This window comes from Eimeria tenella, genomic scaffold, assembly GCF_000499545.2.
Source record: "Eimeria tenella Houghton genomic scaffold, Eth_scaff9, whole genome shotgun sequence".
NCBI classification, from domain to species: Eukaryota; Apicomplexa; class Conoidasida; order Eucoccidiorida; family Eimeriidae; genus Eimeria; species Eimeria tenella.
In genome coordinates this window covers 12,816-30,298 of record NW_013543465.1, presented here as the reverse complement: position 1 = coordinate 30,298, position 17,483 = coordinate 12,816, and the positions used below count along the sequence as shown (strand labels likewise).

The window sequence follows — 17,483 nt, the reverse complement described above, 5'->3', positions numbered from 1 at the left end:
TGCAGCTGCTGCTGCAGCAGCTGCTGCAGCAGCTAGCTTCTGACTCTACGCTGCAGCAGCAGCTCGGCAGCTGCTGCAGCAGCTCGCAGCAGCAGCCGCAGCTTCTTTCCCTTAGGGGCCCACAGAAGACAGTGGGGCTGCAGGCAGCCGTTGGCTGCTGCAGCCTTCGTGCTGCAGCACAACTGCTGCTGCTGCTCTCCCCGCAGCGAGCCCCCTGCTGCTGCTGCTCTGCTGCTGGGCAGCAGCAAAAGGAGCAGCAGAAGTGACCCTGGGGGCTTTCGCCCGCGGTGCTGCAGCAGCAGCAACAGCGGCTGCTGCTGCAGACTAAACAGCTCTTAAAATGCCCTTTTCGCACATTTTTCGAATTGTTATTTAAAATTAATTATAAAAATATAATTATTCTCCCTTTTTAGCGCCTCCGGCCCCGCGAGCCGCTCCCAGTGCAGCGCGTCTTTGCCGATTTTGCAAAAGAGCGCCAATTCGAACGAAACTGCCGCCAACAGCCCCCGATCTTTGCACATTTCGGCGATTTAACTCAAAAAACAAATTTAGTTTTTAATTATTTTGAAAATAGACCATTTTAGTTGTAATTTGGTGCCAAAGAGCCCCTCCAGCCGCAGACGGCGACGGCAGTGCATGCTGCGCTGGCGGCAGCAGCAGCAGCAGCAGCAGCAGCAGCGGGCAGCCAGCAGCAGCAGCAAGAAGCAGCGGTGGCAGAAAAGAAGGTTTTATCTTGTTTAATTGAATTCCGAAAAAAGAATTAAAGAAAATCAAAGCACTGCAGCAAAAGACTCCTGCTGCTGCGCGTCCCTCACTCTGGGGCCCCTCCCGCAGCTCTCTCCGCGTCTTCTTGCTGCTGCTTCGGCCATTTGACTTTTTGCTGCTTCTTTTTCTCTTCATTTTGCTGCTGCTCTCGGGACATTCCCCCGCCGGCAGCCCCCTTAGCCTGCTGCTGCTGCTGCTGCTGCTGCTGCTGCGGGGCTTGTGAGAAGGATTGCTCGAGAAGCGGCCGCGGACTCTCCCCGGGTGTGCAGCTATTGTTGGCAAGCCAACCACGGGGAGACGTGGCGTGTGCAGCAGCAGCAGCAGCAGCAGCGCAGCACCTGTAGCAGCAGCAGCAGCGGGACCGGCGGCAGCAGCACGGGCAGCAGCAGCAGCCGCTGCAGCAGCAGCTGCACGATGAGCGAACTCCTGCTGCGCAGCCCCCCCGACGGTGAAGACCCCCCGGAGGCAGCAGCAGCTTCGAGGTCACCTGTGGGGGAGGGGCCCCCCCCGGCCGCAGAGGGCCCCCCCAGCCGCCGCGGCAGCAGCAGCAGCAGCAGCAGCTTGGGGGGCCCCTTCTCTGCTGCTCCTGCTTTGCTGCTGAGCTCTCAGTCTTCAGCGCTGCAGAGTCTCCTTTCAACTCGAGAGCCTTCGGGGCCGCTGCCGCCCTCAACTCCTCCTGCTGCGCTGCTTCCACTTGCTGCAGCAGACAGCAGCAGCAGCAGCAGCAGCGGGAACGGCGGCGGCAGCAGCAGCGGCAGCAGCGGCAGAAGAGCCAACGGCAACGGCGGCAGCAGCAGCGCAGCAGCTGCGGATTGGACCGCAGCGGAGCAGCAGGAAGGCGAGGGGGAGGAGCAGCAGCAAGGACTGCAGCAGCAGCAGCTGCTGCAGCAGCAAGAGCTGACGTTTAGCAGCTTCGGCCAGCCCCTCAGCTCGCGCACAAGTTCTTTGTCCCGCAGCAGAACTGCAGCAGGAAGCAGCAGCAGCACAGCAGCGGAGATCGAGACCCACAGTAGCAGCAGCACCACGTACAGCAGCAGCAGCAGCACCAGCAGCAGCAGCAGCAGCAGCGGCTGGCTGCCTGTAGAACAAGAGCCTTCTGCGTCTTTCACTGCAGCAGGGCCTTTAGGTTTCGGTCCTGCTGCTGCTGCCTCTTTGGTTGGCGCTGCAGCATTTCCCGCTGCAGCTGCTGCTGCGGCTCCCCCGCCGCCCCTTGCTGCTGCTGCTGCTGCTGCTGCCACAGAGGGCCCAAGGGGCCTCCGTGCTGCTGTTCGGGGGGGCCTCGAGCGGCTTTTGCGGATGTCATCTTTTAGGCGAGAGGCTGAGGGGCCCCCCAGCAGCTACTCGTGTGCTGCTGCTGCTGCTGCAGCAGCAGCTGCTGCTGCTGCTGAGGGAGCAGCAGCAGGCCGCAGCAGCAGGGCCGCGCTGCCGCTGGCGCAGTACCCGCTGCAGCTTGGGGTGTATGGACAGCAGCAGCAGCAGCAAGAGGCGCCTTACGGAGCTGCGAATGTGAGTTGGCAGCTTTTAACTTATTCATTTATTTATTTGTTTATTCTTGTTGTTATTTATTTCTTTTATTTACTTCCTTTTATTGTTATTTATTTTTGTTTTTTTTCTCCTTTTTGTTTTGTTTTATCTCTTTCTTAGAATCCAAATTGCTGCATTTGGGCCCCATGCCTTTGCTGCTGCTGCTGCTGCTGTTGCTGCTGCTGTCTCCTTTTGCTGCTGCCTTTTGTGGCAGCTCCTTGGTTTATCTCTTGAAGCAAATAAACAAGTAATAAACAAATAAATAAATAAAAATTAATTAATTGATTGATTAATTGATTAATTAATTGTTTGCTGCCTCTGCTGCTTAGGCAGACTCAAGGGCCCACTGGGTGCTGCTGCTGGAGCTGCAGCGCGTGCGCAGCGACTTGGCGCTGCTGCAGCAGCAGCAGCAGCAGCAGCAGCAGCCTTCCATTGTCATTCAAAACAACACAGCAGTTTCAGCAAAGGCGGAGGGCGGGGCCCCGCTGCAGCAGCAAAATGGCGGCAGCTGGGTGCCGCAGTGCGTCACCCTGTAAGCTGCTGCTGCTGCTGCTGCTGCCGCTGCGTGTGCTGCTGCTGCTGCATGTGCTGCTGCTGCTGCATGTGCTGCTGCTGCTGCTTGTGCTGCTGCTGCTTGCGCTTCCGCTGCTTGTGCTGCTGCTGCTTGTGCTGCTGCTGCGTGTGCTGCTGCTGTTGCTTGTGCTGCTGTTGCTGCTTCTGCGACTGCTGCTTGTGCTGCTGCTGCTGCTGCTGCTGCTGTGTCTGCCAGTCCCGTGTATTGCCACATTCCTGTCTCCTTTTTGTCTCCTTTTGTTTCCTGTTGTTTCTTTTTATTTTCTTTTTTATCTAAAATCTTTTTTGTCCGTTTTACTTTATTTTTTCATCTTGCTGATTTTCTTCTTTCCGTGGTTTACCTCTTTTAAATCATTTTTAATTCTTTTTTTAATTTTCATCTCTTTTTCTCATTTTGAGTCCTTTTTGTCTTCTTTTTGTCTCCTTTTTGTGTCTTTTTGTCTCTTTTTATTTCCTTTATTTCATTAAAACGATTAAAATGATCAAAACAATTTAACTATTCTTTTTATTCGTTGAATTTGCTTTTTTCAGCTTTTTTTTTCGCGGCTGAACGTATTTCGGCTCATTTAATCCCTTTTTTGTCATTTTGAATCCTTTTTTGATCCTTTTTGTCTCCTTTCTGTGTCTTTTTGTGTGTTTTTGTCTCCTTTATTTCACCAAAGTGATTAGAACGATTTAAATATTCTTTTTATTCATCGAATTTGCTTTTTTCAGCTTTTTTTCCTCGCGGCTGAACCGTCTTCTTTTCTTTTTCGGTTTTGCTGCTGGATGCTTCGTGCTCGTCGAGAGGTGGAGATACACCTGGCGAATGACCCAACTCAAGGTTTGCATCTTAATTAGTTTAATTAATTTAGTTTAATTAATTTAATTTAATTAATTTAATTAAATTAATTTAATTAAATTAATTAGTTTCATTTATTTATTTGTTTGTTTGTTTCTCTTGTTTGTTTTATTCTGTTTCTGTCGCTCTCGTTTTTATGGGGGGTTTAGTTTGCTGTTTGTTTTATTTGCTTTTCTTTTAACTTCGTTCTTATTTTTATTTTCTTTTTTAATTTCCTTTTTATTTTTAATTTTAGTTTTAAAAGTTTTATTTGTTTTAATTTGTTTGAATTTCACCCCCTATTTTCTTTTAACTTAGGGTTTAGGGTTTAGGGTTTGTGCTGCCTACTGCATCTCTGTGTTCTCTCTTCCCTTTGGCAGCAGCAGCAGCAGCAGCTGCTGCTGCTGCTGCTGCACTGTTTGTGTGGGCGTGTCTCCCTCTAGCAGCAGCTGTCTTTGTGTCTCCTTTCAGCAGCAGCTGCTGCTGCGTCTCTTTCTCTTTTGCTGCTGTTTAGAGACGCATGGACGCAAATTTGCTGCTGCCTTTGTGTCTCCCTTCAGCAGCTACTGCTGCTGTGTCTCTTTTTCTTTTGCTGCTGTTTAGAGACGCATGGACGCGAATTTGCTGCTTCGAGGCTTCCACCTTCTCGAGGAGTCTCTAGGGGTCAGGCGATAGGCCCTTTTGCTGCTGCTGCAGCTGCTGCTGCTGCTTTAGCTGCTGCTGTTGCTGCAGTGGCTGCTGCTTAAGCTGCTGCTGCTACTTGAGCTGCTGCTGCAGTTGCAGCTGCTGCAGTTCCTCTTGCAGCTGCTGCGGCAACGGCTGCAGCAACAGCTGCAGCAGCACCTTCAGCAGCAGCAGGTGCTACCTGCAAGCTTGCTGCAGCTGCTGCAGCTGCAGCAACTGCTGCAGCTTTTGTTTTTATAGAGAGCTGCCGTGCGGAGATGAGCAGCAACTGGGTTGTGTCCTGCAGCAGCAGCAGCAGCAGCAGCTGCTGCTGCTGCTGCTTGATGTTTAGTAGCTGACTAAGAAAAGATTATCTTTTTTGGAAGCAAAAGGAGACACAAGTGTGCAGCAGCAAAGGAGACAAAACCTGCGCAGCAGCAAAAGAAACAAAACAAATATATAAATAAAATGAGAAGTCTGAAAAATGAAAAAAGACAAGAAGACAAAAAATTAATTTCGACTTCGAAGGGGACAGGAAGAGATACGCTGTCCTGTGCGGTGTACAGACACACAGCTACCAGCTGTTGCTGCAGCAGCAGCAGCAGCAGCGCTGCAGCAGCAGCAGCGCTGCAGCAGCAGCAACAGCTGCTGCTGCTGGCTAAATGTGCCGCGCAGCAACTCTTGAGAGGACCGCAGCATGGATTCCTCCTGGCAGCTCTGCTTCTGCACTACTGATGCCAAACAGCTGCTGCTGCTGCTGTAGCTGCTGCTGTTCCTGGTGCTGCTGCTGTTGCTGCTGCTGCTGCAGAGGGACTAAGCTGCCGTGTGGGGGGACGCTGGCGAGGGCTACGTTCCTTCCCCGGATCTGCTGCAACACGAGCAGCAGCAGCTGCTGCCTCTTCTCTTCATCTGCTGCTGCTGCTGCTGCTGCGTCCCCTGCTGCTGCTGCTGCTGCTGCTGGCTGCAGCTGGTCGATGATCCTCCTCCCCTCCCCGTGGGAGAAAAGCGCGCAGCCCGCGTTGAGGGGCACAAGTGGCCTCCAGCTGCTGCTGCTGCTGCTGCTGCTGCAGCAGCAAAGCAGCGCCCTGGTGTCTGTGAAGGAGAGCAGCAGCAGCTGCTGCGTGCTGCTCTGAAGGCCCACTTTTTGAATTGCTGCTGCGATGCTGCTGCCTCCGGAAAGGGCGAGGAGACACTCCGTGAAGAAGCTTTTGGTTTTGCTGCTGCAGCGGGCCACGGTGTACATACACCGCAGCAAACTCACCTGCAGCTGCTCCACTGACACAACAGCGCATGCATTTAGCAGCAAAAAGCCCCACACGCAGCAGCAGCCCCACACTCTCGGGGCCACTGTTGCTGCTGGCGAGCCCGACAGCAAACTCTGCACTGCAGCGCCAGCTACGCTGCTGCTGCTGCTGCTGCTGCTGCTGCTGTTGCTGCTGCTGGTGGCGTCGCCGCTGGCGGCGCTTTGGCGTGCGCTGCTGCTGCCGCTGTGCGCTGCTTCAGGCGTGCTCTGCTGCTGCTGCTGTTGCTGCTGCTGCTGCTGCTGCTGTTGCTGTTGCTGCTGCTGCTGCTGCTGCTGCTGCTTGGGGGGCAGCACGAGCAGCTCCATCAGCTGCTGCGCATTCTGGACTTCGTCAAAGAAGAAAAGATCGAGACGGAGTTCCGGGCAAAGTGGCCAGAGGGAAGCAGAGAGGCCTTTGAAGCCTCCCACGGTCACCTCCTTGCTGCTGCTGCCGCTGCTGCTGCTGTTGCTGCTGCTGTTGCTGCTGCTGTGGCAGCTGCAGCAGCGGCGGGTCGTTGTCATGGTGCTCCGGATGCGCTTGCTGCTGTATGTGTCTTAAGACTGCTGCTGCTGCAGCGGCAGTTGCTGCTGCTGCTGCTGCTGCTACTGCTGTGCTAGCAGCCTTCCTGGGGGGCCCCACGGAAGACCCCGTAGAGGCTCTGCTGCCAGCCTCAGCAGCAGAGCAGCAGCAAAATGAATTAAATTGAATAATTTATTAAAAATAAATTTCAAATAGTCCTTGAGAATTAGATCTCAGAATAGCAAATGGCTCTTCTGCACCGCAGCAGGTGCATGCACAGCAGCAGCAGCAGCTGGAGCAGCTGCAGCAGCTGCTGCTGCATGCAGCTGTGAGCTGCCGGTATGCAATACAACGCGTGCTGCTGAAGCAGGGCCTTCACCGGCAACCCCTCATCTCTCCAGCGATGCAGGGGCCAGCAGCAGCAACAGCAGCAGCAGCAGCAGCAGCAGGAACAGCAGCAGCAGCAGCAGCAGGGAAGGCTGCACTAGCGGAAACAGCCTCAGCAGCTCAAAGGCCACTCTGGCCTCCAGCTGGCTCAAGGAACTCCAGGGGCTAACAGCGTCAACCTGTTGCCTAAGCAGCAGCAGCAGCAGCAGCAACAGCAACAGCAACAGCAAGCCAGCAACCAACTGCTTGCGCCGCTGCATCCGCTGCAGCTGCTGCTACGCCACACGAATTGTTGCTTCAATTTAGAAAGCATCCGGCCTTCCAGAAGCAGCAGCAGCTGCTGCTGCTGCTGCAGAAGCAGCAGCAGCAACAGCAGCAGCAAGCGCAGCCGCTGCTGCACGAGGGCAAGAAGCAATAGCAGCAGCAGCAGATGCTACCAGGGGAGCGGAAGCGGTAACTAAGACGGTGACTGCAGCAGCTGCAGCAGCAGCAGCAGCAGCAGCGGCAAGAGTAGCAGCTGCAGCAGCAACTGCCGCTGCAGCAGCTAACAGCACACCTCCCTCAGCCGCGGAGGGGAGGCGCACCATTTGCTGCTGAATGCAGCGCTGCTGCAGCGAGGCTTCGGGTGCTGCTGCAGTTGCTGCTGCAGATGCTGCTGCAGATGCTGCTGCAACTGTTGCTGGCAGCAGCAGCAGCCAAGCAGCAGTGGCACATGCAGGCGAGCTAATCTCAGCACCAGCTACAGCAACAGCTGCAGCAGCAGCTGCTGCAGGAGCAGCGGCTGCAGCAGCAGAAGGGGAAGCAGCAACGGGAGAAGCAACGGCAAGAAAAGCAGCAGCAGGGGAACCAGCAGCTGCAGCAAGTGACGCAGCAGCAGCAACAACGCCAGCAGCAACAGCAGCAGCAGCGGCAACTGCAGCACCTACAGCAGCATCGGAAATTGCAGCAGCAGCAGCAGCAGCGGCAGCAGCTACTGACACGCCTGCTGACACAGCAACTGCGCCAGCGCGTGCTGCTGCTGCTTCAACGAGGACACTAGTTGCTGCAGCAGCAGCAGCTGCCACAACAGCAACACCAGCAGCTGTTACAAAAGCAGCACCACCAGCAGCAGCAACAGCAGCTGCAGCAGCTGCAGCAGGAAGTACAGCCGCAGGCGCCTCAGCTGCGTCGTCATGTTCGTTCTGTGGCGGCAGCTGCGGTGACTTGGGGGAGTGCGCTGCTGCTGCTGCTGCTGCTGCTGCTGCAGTCGACGCTGCTCTGCTGCGCTGCAGCAGCATCTTGGCGCAGCTGCAGCTGCTGCCTTGCTGCTGCAGGCTGCCGCTGCATGCAGCAACTGATGCTGTTGAGTTGGCCAATTTGCATCGCCTGATTGGTTCTGTTGCAGCAAATAAGGCTCCCGTTCATGCTGCTGAGAGCAGCAGCAGCAGCAGCAGCAGCGGGACGCCTGTTTCCAGAGGGAAGCGCCCGGCCAGCAGCAGCAGCAGCAGCAGGAGCACCACAGCTCAAAACGGCAGCAGCAGTTGCTGCAGCGCCGCTGCAGATGACAGCAGCAGCAGCACCTTAGACACCTGCAGCAGCAGCAACAGCACCACCAGCAGCAAAGGCAGCACCAGCAGCACAGACAGCTCCCAGCAGCACCAAGACCCCGGCAGACAGCAGCCGCAGCAGCAGCAGCAGCAGGACCAGCAGCAGGAGCAGCAGCAAGACCAGCAGCAGCAGCAGCAGCAGCAGCATGACGGGCTGCGCCAGGGCTACATTCCCGCGCCGCTGCAGCGCCACCAGGCGCTGCAGCAGCTGCGGGTGGGTTTTCGTGCTGCAGTGACAGACGCAGCAAGTGAAGGCATTTTGATATATTTCTTCACCCCCTGCACCAGCAGCAGCAGCAGCAGCAGCAGCGGCAGCAGCAGCGCGTTTGTGATGCGCTGCGGCTTGCTGCTGGAGTACATTGCGGATGGGGACGCCTGCTTGTCTTGGGCGTTTGTGGCTCGGGGCCTTTCAGCAGCAGCAGAGAAGCAGCTGCTGCTGCTGCTGCTGCTGTTCGCTGCTGCTGTCTTCCTGAGGGATATGCCTTACTGCACAAGTGCAGCGGCAAGAGATGCTGCTGCTGCTGCTGCTCGCTCCCAGCTGCTGCCTGCGGGGATCTACAGACACCTCATTACGGAGCAGCAGCTGCTGCTGCCGCTGCTGCAGCAGCACTGCAACATTTGCTTCGTATCAGCCCCTGCAGCAGCAGCAGCAGCAGCAGGCGCGGCCGCACAGCCTGCCGACAAGAAGGCCAGGGAAGTAGCGCCGCACGCTGCAAGAGGCGCTGCAGCAGCAGAAACAGAAGCAGCAGCAACTGCTGCCGCTGCAGCAGCAGCGGTAGCAGCAGCAGCAGACACAGCAGCAGCAGACAAAGCAGCAGGAGCAGACAAAGCAGCAGCGGACACAGCAGCAGCAGACAAAGCAGGAGCGGACACAGCAGCAGCGGGAGCAGCAGCAGCAGACACGGCAGCAGCAGGCCCAGCAGCAGCAGGTCCAGCAGCAACAGGCCCAGCAGCAGCAAACTCAGCAGAAGCAGGCCCAGCAGCAGCAGCAGCAGCAGCAGCAGATGGGTTTTGCTGCATTCCGCGTCGCCCTGTGAATTTGCGCTGCCGGCTGACAGCAGATTCGAGCGATTTGCTGCTGTGCCCGCGGCCGCTGCTGCTGCTGCTGCAGGAGGAGCCTTTTGGCCGTTTGCTGCTGCATCGAGAGCCGGAGTGCCTTGAGACAGAAGCAGCAGCAGCAGCAGCAGCAGCAGACGCAGCGGCACGGAGGCGCGAGCGAAGCAGCAGCAGCAAGAAGAAGCGGCGCAGCGACGCGCGCAGCAGCGCGGACGCGAAGCTGCAGCAGCAGCAGCGGCAGCAGCAGCAGCAACTGCAGCGGCAGCAGCAGCGCGCTGCTGCACTTGCTGCTGCTGGCTTCACCCCCGACGGCCAAGTCATCCACAGCAGCCTCAAAGATGCTTCTTGCTGCTGCTGCATGCAGCAGCAGCAGTGGCAGCGGCGCATTGCCATTGTTGATGCTGCTGAGCTCGCGCTAAGGATAATTCCCGAGCTGCTCGACCTGCAGCAGCAGCAGCAGCAGCAGCAGCAGCAGAAGGGGTCGATAGGCTGGGCCCCGTGCCCGGAGCTGCAGCAGCAGCTGCAGCAGCTGCAGCAGCAAGAGCTAAACCCCTGCAGCAGCAGCAGAGCAGCAAACCAGGGCTGCGGTCGCGTCTGCGGCGAATTGCTGCGGGTCGAGGGGACACACAAACACGTCAAGCGCTGCAGGGCCATGCTTGCTGCACTGCAGCAGCAGCAGCAGCAGCAGCAGTAGCAGCAGCGGCTAAGGCAGCGGCAGCAGCAGCGAAGCAGCAGCAGCAGCAGCAGCGCGTGAAGTGGCGAGAGGCAGCCTGCGGGCGATGGAGGCAAAAGCAAACAAAGGCACAGCAGCAGCAGCAGCAGCAGCAGCCATGCAGGAAGCTGCAGCTGCAGCAACACAGGCAGCAGCAGCTCCGCGGGAGGGAGACTGCAGCAGCAGTTTAAGACAGGACGAACAATTAGTTTGTTTGGCTTTCTTTTCACTCCCGAGACCCCGCGGTTTAGGGTTTAGGGCCTAGGGTTTAGGGTTTAGGAGGTGTGCTGAAGAGAGACAATGAGCCTCGCAGCAGCAGACAGAGGCACAAGAGGCAAGGGAGACAGAAACCCTAAACCCAAAACCCTAAACCCTAAACCCTAAACCCTAAACGCTCACAAACACGCAGTGCATAGCAGCGATTCCTAGCGGACTTCCTCGGCTGATTGCTGCGGCAGGGTTTAGGGTTTAGGGTTTAGGTTTCACGTTCAGCGTTTAGGGTTTAGGCAGCTCAGGGGTTTAGGGTTTGACTCCGGGTCTAGGGTTTAGGGTTTAGGGTTCAGGGTTTAGCGTTGGCTTGTATTGAAGGCAGCAGCTGTTCAGCGGCAGCTACGTGTTCTGGCTAGCCGTGGGCAGCGCTGGCTAGCTGCCTGTGGCTAGCTGTGGCTAGCTGTGGCTAGCTGTGGCTAGCTGTGGCTGCCTGTAGCTAGCTGTGCTAGCTGTGGCTAGCTGTGGCTGTCTGTAGCCAGCTGTGGCTAGCTGTGGCTAGCTGTGGCTGTCTGTAGCTAGCTGTGGCTAGCTGTGGGTGGCCAGCGTGGGCAGCTAGCTGCAGACAGCTTTGGCTAGCTGGCGCTGCAGCTAGCTAGTGCTGCGCCTCTCCGTAGCTTTTCGCGCCAAGCCTTGGCTAGCTGTGGCTAGCGCTGGCTGCGGCTGGCTAGCTAGCTATTCCTGGCCAGGTGTGGCTAGCTAGCTGGCCCTGGTTATCTACGACTAGCTAGCTGTCCTTCGCCAGCTAAAGCCAGCTAGCTGGCTGTGGCTAGCTGCAGCTAGCCAGCTGTCCCTGGCTAGCTGCAGTTAGCTAGCTGTCCCTGGCTCGCTGCAGCTAGCTGCGACGGGTTGTGGCTTGGGGCTCTAAAGAGTATCACTGTAGCTAGCTAGCTAACTAGCTAGCTAACTAGCTAACTAGCTGGCTATTTGGGAATAGTTGCTGCGGCAGCTGCCCACAAGTGAAGGGGCCAGCACCGAGCTGTCCATGCTGTTCATCATTGGCAACCTCTACGGGTGCTTTCGCAGCAGCAGCAGCAGCAGCAGCAGCAGGAACAGCAGCTGCTGCTGCTGTGCTGCAGCAGCAGTAAAGGCTAGGCCGGAGACAGCACTGGAGACGACCCCGGCGCTCTTCGGCTGCTGAGGCCCCACGGAAGTTTGCTGCGCTCTCCAGGTTCAAGTAGCCGGGGCTGCTTGCTGCTGCAGCAGAAATGCAGCAGCAGCAGCAGCAGCAGCAGCAGCGTTCCCCTTTGTAGCTGCTGCAGCTCTGAGACTGCAGGCAGCACGGGAACCAATAGACCCTACAGATTCAGTTTGCGGCTGGGGGCAGGCAGCCAGGTGTGCTAGGGCCAGATATCTCGTAGCATAGGGTTTAGGGTTTAGGGTTTAGGGTGTAGGGTTTAGGGTTTAGGGTTTGGGATTCAGGCCTCCTTCAATCCACAAATAAAAATTGACTAATAATTGAAGTTAAAATGCTTTATTTGATTTATTTCAAGTTGGGAAAAAGCAGGAAAGAGTTGACGCGAGCGAGATGTCGCGGGGTGTACATACACCTCAGGGTCACCCGGGGCTGCGGCGGCGCCTCCTGGAGCTTTGCGTGGATTTCTTTGGAAATTAATTTGAAAATAAACTTTAAAATAAGTAATTATAATTATTTAAATATAATTGAACTGGATTGAGTGAATAAGGGAGGCGGCAGGGAGGCTGTCTGGGGTGTACATCCAGCTGGCGAACTGTTCGTCTCGTTTGCGCGCCGGACTTTCGCAGCTTTTACACCTTTCGGACCTTTTGGAGCTTTTCTCTTAAAATTTAAAACCAAAAGACCATTTAAAACTCTTTGTTTTAAAATTTAAAATTAAAAAATCATTTAGAAGTCAAAAGAGCCGAAAAGGCGCAACTGGAGGCCTGCTTCTGGGGTGTACGTACACCTGAACGCGCGCATTGCACGTACACCCGAACTTCGGGTGTACGTACACCGGAGTTTCGCCTCCTTCGCTGTCACCGCGCTCGCCACTGCAGCAGCAGCAGCAGCAGCAAAAGTTGAGAAGGCAGGAAGCAAATATAGATGCAAGAAAGATAGATCCAGAGTGGAAAAAGCCAGAAGAGCAGCAGCACAGCAGCAGCTCCTTGCTGCAGCAGGGGAGCGCCGGCGCAGCAGCAGCAGCAGCAAAAGGCCCGCAGCCGCCCCAGCAGCAAAAGGCCCGCAGCCGCCCCAGCAAGCGCTGCTGCTGCGCTGCAGCGCAGCAGCAGCAGCACCACCACCACCCCCAGCAACAACCGCAGCAGCAGCAGCAGCAGCAGCAGCAGGAATGGCGGCGGGGGCAAGTGTCTCCTCGGAGGGGCCCTGTCCCCTGGGCCCCGGAGAAGAAGAAAGGTTTTATCCTTCGAAAGTTGAAGAAATAATGGAGACACTTTGCAGAGACTTTTTGCTGCAGCTGGGGGGCTACGATGCTGCTGCTGCAGCAGGGTGGGCGCAGCAGCTGGCGCAGCAGCTGCTGGCAGCAATCCGCAGCTCGCAGCAAATCCCCAGGTTCAAAGTCCTCGTCCAGGTGCTGCTGCTGCAGCAAAGGAGACAGGGCATTTGCTTCTGCAGCAAAAGTCTCTGCGATGCAGCAGCAGACAACTGGGCCTCCGTTGCTGTTGCAGCAAAAGACATTCTTTGCTGCGCCATTGCCTACGGCTTCTACCACGAATAAAACAAGTCTTTTTCATTCATGCAATGCACCTGCTGCTGCTGCTGCTGCTGCTGCAGCAGCAGCAGCTGCGCCATTGCCTACGGATTCTGCCACGAATAAAACAAGTCCTTTTCACTCATGCGGTGCACCTGCTGCTGCTGCGGCTGCAGCTGATGCCGCAGCTGCTGTTGCTGCTGCTGCTGCTGCAGCTGCTGCCGCAGCTGCTGTTGCTGCTGCTGCTGCTGCAGCTGCTGCCGCAGCTGCTGTTGCTGCTGCTGCTGCTGCAGCTGCTGCCGCAGCTGCTGTTGTTGCTGCTGCTGCTGCAGCTGCTGCCGCAGCTGCTGTTGCTGCTGCTGCTGCTGCAGCTGCTGCCGCAGCTGCTGTTGCTGCTGCTGCTGCAGCTGCTGCTGCAGCTGCTGTTGCTGCTGCTGCAGCTGCTGTTGCTGCTGCTGCAGCTGCTGCCGCAGCTGCTGTTGCTGCTGCTGCTGCTGCTGTTGCTGCTGCTGCAGCTGCTGCCGCAGCTGCTGTTGCTGCTGCTGCTGCAGCTAGAAGGGCCCTGAAGTTGCAAGCAGCAGCAGCTAAAGAAAGGAGACAACTTGGATTTGACGAACTGAATTAAAAGGAGACACCTGGGCCTCGAGAAGACAAAGAAGAAAGAAAATTAAAAAGAAATTAAAAAGAAATTAAAAAGAAATTAAAGAAGTAAAAAAGATAATTCGTTTATTATTCAAAAAGCAAGTAAAGGGAGACTATTGAAAGGAGACAGTGGCCACTGGTTTAAAAAGGAGACACAAATAAAAAAAAATAAATAAATAAAAATAAAATTAAAAATAAAAAAATGGAGATAAATAAAATGCTGCAGAGCTCGAGTCCCCGCTGCTGTCTCCCCTTTCTATTTTCTTTTATTTATTTTTTTTATTTTCATTTTTCTTTTTGTCTCCTTTTAACATTTTGTTTCTTTTGTCCTTTTGTCTCCTCAGAGTCTCTTTTTCTTTTCGTTGTCTTTTTCTTTTCTTTGCCATTTATTTGTCTCCATTTATTTCTCTCCTCTTTTTGTCTCTTTTCCAATTCGTCGGTCTCCTTCCCAGGAGGCAAGAATAGCTAGCTAGCTAGCTAGCTAGCTAGCTAGCTAGCTAGCTAGCTAGCTAGCTAGCTAGCTAGCTAGCTAGCTAGATGGCTGACTAGCTAGCCAGCCAGATGGCTAGCTGGGCCAGCTAACTGTCTATAGCTAGCTAGCCAGCTAGCCATCTACAGCTAGCTAGCGAGCTAGCTGGCCAGCTAGCCAGCTATCTATGGCTAGCTAGCCAGCTAGCTGTCCAGCTAGCTAGCTAGCTAGCTAGCTAGCTGGCGGCCCACGGGGACAGCTAGCCACGCGGAGACTTTTGGGTAATAAATTCCTTTGTTTGAACTGCTTCAAAGTAGCATGTTAGGCAAGGAGGGACAGCTAGCCAACGAGCTAGCTAGCTAGCTAGCTAGCTAGCCAGCTAGCTAGATAGTTAGCTAGGGATGCCCAGCAGCAGCTAGATAGCTAGCTGGCTAGCTGTTGCTTAACCGTGACCTGGCTAGCCAGCTAGCTAGCTAGCTAGCTTCCTAGCAGTTACCTAGCTAGCTAGCCAGCTAGCTAGCTAGCTGTCCTACCAGTTACATAGCTAGCTAGCTAGCTAGCTAGCTAGCTAGCTGCTGCTTAAGAGTGACCTAGCTAGCTAGCCAGCTAGCCACTTGGCCAGCTGCTAAACAGCTAGCTAGCTAGCTGCCCAACTTGGTTGTTACTACCAGCTTAGCTAGCTGAAATAAAAGGAGACAAAAAATGAAATAAAAATGAAATAAGAGAGACAAAAAATGAAATAAAAAACGAAATAAAGAGGAGACAAAAGAGATAATAAAAATGAAACAAAAGGAGACAATAAGACGGTAAAAATGAAGTAAAACGGAGACAAAAAGCGGAATTGAAGAGATAAAAAATGAAATAAAAGAGAAAAAAGATAATAGTGATGAAATAAAAGGAGACAGTAATATAATTAATATGAAATAAAAGAGACAACAAATGAAATAAAAGGAGACAAAAAAGAAAATAAAAATGAAATAAAGGGGAAAATAAAGATGAAATGAAAAGGAGACAAAAAATGAAATAAAAGAGGAGAAAAAAGATAAAGTGAAATAAAAACGAGACAAAAAGAAAACAAAAAAGAAATAAAAGGGGAAAAAATGAACTAAAAACAAAATAAAAAGGAGACAAGAAGAAAATAAAAATGAAATAAAAGTGGAGTATTTGGAGACTAAAAAGGAAACAGTAAAAAGGAGACACTTTGTGGTTTTGGAAGGAGACAAATTGTTTTAAATGAATAAAAAGAAAAGAAAAAGCAATTAAATTAAATCAAATGAATTCAATTTGATTAACTTAATTCAACTTGACCCATTTAATCGCTTTAATTGAATTAATTCAACTGAATTTAATTAAATTAATTCCATTAATTCAATTAATTCAATTAATTTAATTGATTTAATTGAATTAATTGAATCAATTTAATTTAATTTATTTAATTTAATTTATTTAATTTCCTTCCGCTGGAGTCTTCGGCCGCAAACGCTCCCGCGGAGTCGGAGGGGGACGGGCCCGGCCTGAGGAGACACTTTTCAAAAAGAGACACTTTTTAATTTTAAGTAATTAATTTAATTTAATTTAATTCAATTTAATTGGATTTAATTTAATCAATTTAATTTAATTTGATTTGATTTAATTGATTCATTTTGTTTTACTTTATTTGGAAGTATTTAAGGTGTTCAAAAAAGGAGACTGTTTCAAAAAGGAGACATTCTTTAAAAGGAGACGCTTTTTGATGAATTAATTTAATCACTTTCACTTTTTAATTTAATTTAATTTAATTTAATTCACTTCGATTCAAATTTATTTTAATTTGTTTTAATTTAATTTATGTAAGTTGGAAGCTTTTAATTTTGCTTGATTGGGGTACGCGAAAAGGAGACAGTTTAAAAAGGAGACACTTTTTTAAGTTCTAAAAAGGAGACACTCTTTTTAAAGTTTAGAGAAAAAGAAATTAAATAAAAGGAGACACTTTCTAAAAGGTTTGGAAAGAAATAAAAGAAATGCCAATGAAATGAAAAAGAAATTAAAAGAAATAGAAAAAAATGAAGTAAAAGGAAATTAAAGGAAATAAAAAAGAAAAGACAATAGAAGAAATTAAACAAAAGAAATAAAAAGAAAAGAAATTAAAAGATATTACAAGAAATCAAAAGAAATTAAAAGATATTAAAACAAATTGGAAGAAATTAAAAGAAATAAAATTAAAAGAAATTAAAAGAAACAAAAGGAAATAAAATTAAAAAACATTAAAAATTAAAAGAAGAAATTGAAAGAGAGAAAAACAGACAAAGGGGACAAAAGAGACGGAGACCTTCACTTATTCAAAAACAAAAAGTTAAAATCAAAAAAGGAAAAGAATAAATTAAATTATTTAAAAAACTAATTAAATCACTTAAATTACTTTAATTAGTTTAAATAATAAATAAATATTAATTAACTTAATTAAATTAAATCGATTTAATTAATTAAATTAAATTGGTTTGATTAATTAAATTAAATTGATTTAATAAATTAAATTAAATCGATTTAATTAGTTCAATTAATATTCAAATTGATGCAATTAGGTAAACGAATTAATCAAACGAATTAAACAAACAATCTACATTGAATTAATCAAACTAAACAAATAAAACAAATTAAATAAAATAAATAAATAATTAAATAGTTAAATAACTAAATAAGTGAAATAAATAAACAAATAAATAAATAAATAAATAAATAATTACTCTTTGCCATAAGTCCCTGAAAGAAATGCTGCAAAGATCCTGTCTCCGATTGTCCCTCGGGGCTTTTAGAAGAGCCTTGTCTGTGTGCTGCTGCTGCTGCTGCAGCAGGAGAGTTTGCTGCTGCTGCTGCTGCTGCTGCTGAGGTGTTCCGCCGCAGCTCCAAGGAGACACCTTCCCCGCTCGAGCTTTCTGTGGACAAATTCTGAAAAATAAAGAGACAAAAAACAAAACTAAATTAAATTTAAACATAAATTGAAAATAAATTAAAAATAGATTAAAAATAAATTAAAAATAAATAAAATATAAACTAAAATGTGAATTAAAAGACAAAAAGAGACAAAAAAGACAGAACAAGAAAAAAGGGACAAAAGGGAACACTATACCCCACAGAGACACAAGTGCTGCTGCTGCTGCTGTAGCTGCTGCTGCTTTAGTTCCTGCTGCTGCTGTTGTAGCTGCTGCTGCTGCCGCTTCGTTGCTGCTCTGGCTCCCGCTGCTTCAGGTGCTGCTGCTGCTGCTTCTGCGACTTCAGCTGCTGCTGCTGCCATTTTTGCTGCTGCTGCTCTGCTACTGCTGCTGCTGCTGCTGCTGCTGGCTCACCATTCGGACTTCTTTGGCTTTGCCGCTGCTGCTGCTGCTGCTGCTGCTGCTGCTGCTGGCATTTGCAGCTCTATTTGCTTCATTTGCTTTGTCAAGTGCTCTTTGCTGCTACAACTGTGGGGTGCTGCTGCTGTGCTGCTGCTGCAGCTCCTTCAAAAAGGAAGCAATGGGCTGGACAGACACCGCAGGGGCTGTCTCCTTCTCCTTCTGCAGCAGCAGCAGCAGCAG

At 51.1% G+C, this 17,483-nt stretch overlaps 6 protein-coding genes across 6 annotated transcripts in view; 3 read left to right on the top strand and 3 right to left on the bottom strand.

The window, feature by feature from the left end:
* Nucleotides 1–1,179: 1,179 nt before the first annotated feature.
* ETH_00008435 (uncharacterized protein) lies at nucleotides 1,180–2,825 on the top strand (the record flags this gene model as incomplete). Its single annotated transcript, XM_013378500.1, has 2 exons — nucleotides 1,180–2,271; nucleotides 2,619–2,825. The coding sequence occupies 2 exons, from the start codon at nucleotides 1,180–1,182 to the stop codon at nucleotides 2,823–2,825; spliced, it is 1,299 nt and encodes a 432-aa protein (XP_013233954.1).
* Nucleotides 2,826–5,003: 2,178 nt separating this feature from the next.
* On the bottom strand, nucleotides 5,004–6,149 carry ETH_00008430 (uncharacterized protein; the record flags this gene model as incomplete). Its single annotated transcript, XM_013378499.1, has 1 exon — nucleotides 5,004–6,149. One exon carries the CDS (start codon nucleotides 6,147–6,149, stop codon nucleotides 5,004–5,006), a length of 1,146 nt encoding a protein of 381 aa, XP_013233953.1.
* A 982-nt stretch (nucleotides 6,150–7,131) lies between these two features.
* Nucleotides 7,132–9,870, top strand: ETH_00008425 (uncharacterized protein; the record flags this gene model as incomplete). The annotated part of the gene is made up of 1 exon (XM_013378498.1): nucleotides 7,132–9,870. One exon carries the CDS (start codon nucleotides 7,132–7,134, stop codon nucleotides 9,868–9,870), a length of 2,739 nt encoding a protein of 912 aa, XP_013233952.1.
* A 2,591-nt stretch (nucleotides 9,871–12,461) lies between these two features.
* ETH_00008420 (Tctex-1 family domain containing protein, putative) lies at nucleotides 12,462–12,848 on the top strand (the record flags this gene model as incomplete). Its single annotated transcript, XM_013378497.1, has 1 exon — nucleotides 12,462–12,848. One exon carries the CDS (start codon nucleotides 12,462–12,464, stop codon nucleotides 12,846–12,848), a length of 387 nt encoding a protein of 128 aa, XP_013233951.1.
* Nucleotides 12,849–12,925: 77 nt separating this feature from the next.
* On the bottom strand, nucleotides 12,926–17,203 carry ETH_00008415 (uncharacterized protein; the record flags this gene model as incomplete). Its single annotated transcript, XM_013378496.1, has 3 exons — nucleotides 12,926–13,372; nucleotides 16,656–16,857; nucleotides 17,052–17,203. The coding sequence occupies 3 exons, from the start codon at nucleotides 17,201–17,203 to the stop codon at nucleotides 12,926–12,928; spliced, it is 801 nt and encodes a 266-aa protein (XP_013233950.1).
* A 160-nt stretch (nucleotides 17,204–17,363) lies between these two features.
* Nucleotides 17,364–17,483, bottom strand: part of ETH_00008410 (uncharacterized protein) — a gene marked incomplete at both ends in the record, with an annotated part of 2,503 nt that continues 2,383 nt past the window's right edge. Inside the window, one exon of the mRNA XM_013378495.1 lies at nucleotides 17,364–17,462. Within this exon, the coding sequence (XP_013233949.1) occupies nucleotides 17,364–17,462 (99 nt within the window). The remainder of the gene's footprint in view (nucleotides 17,463–17,483) is intronic.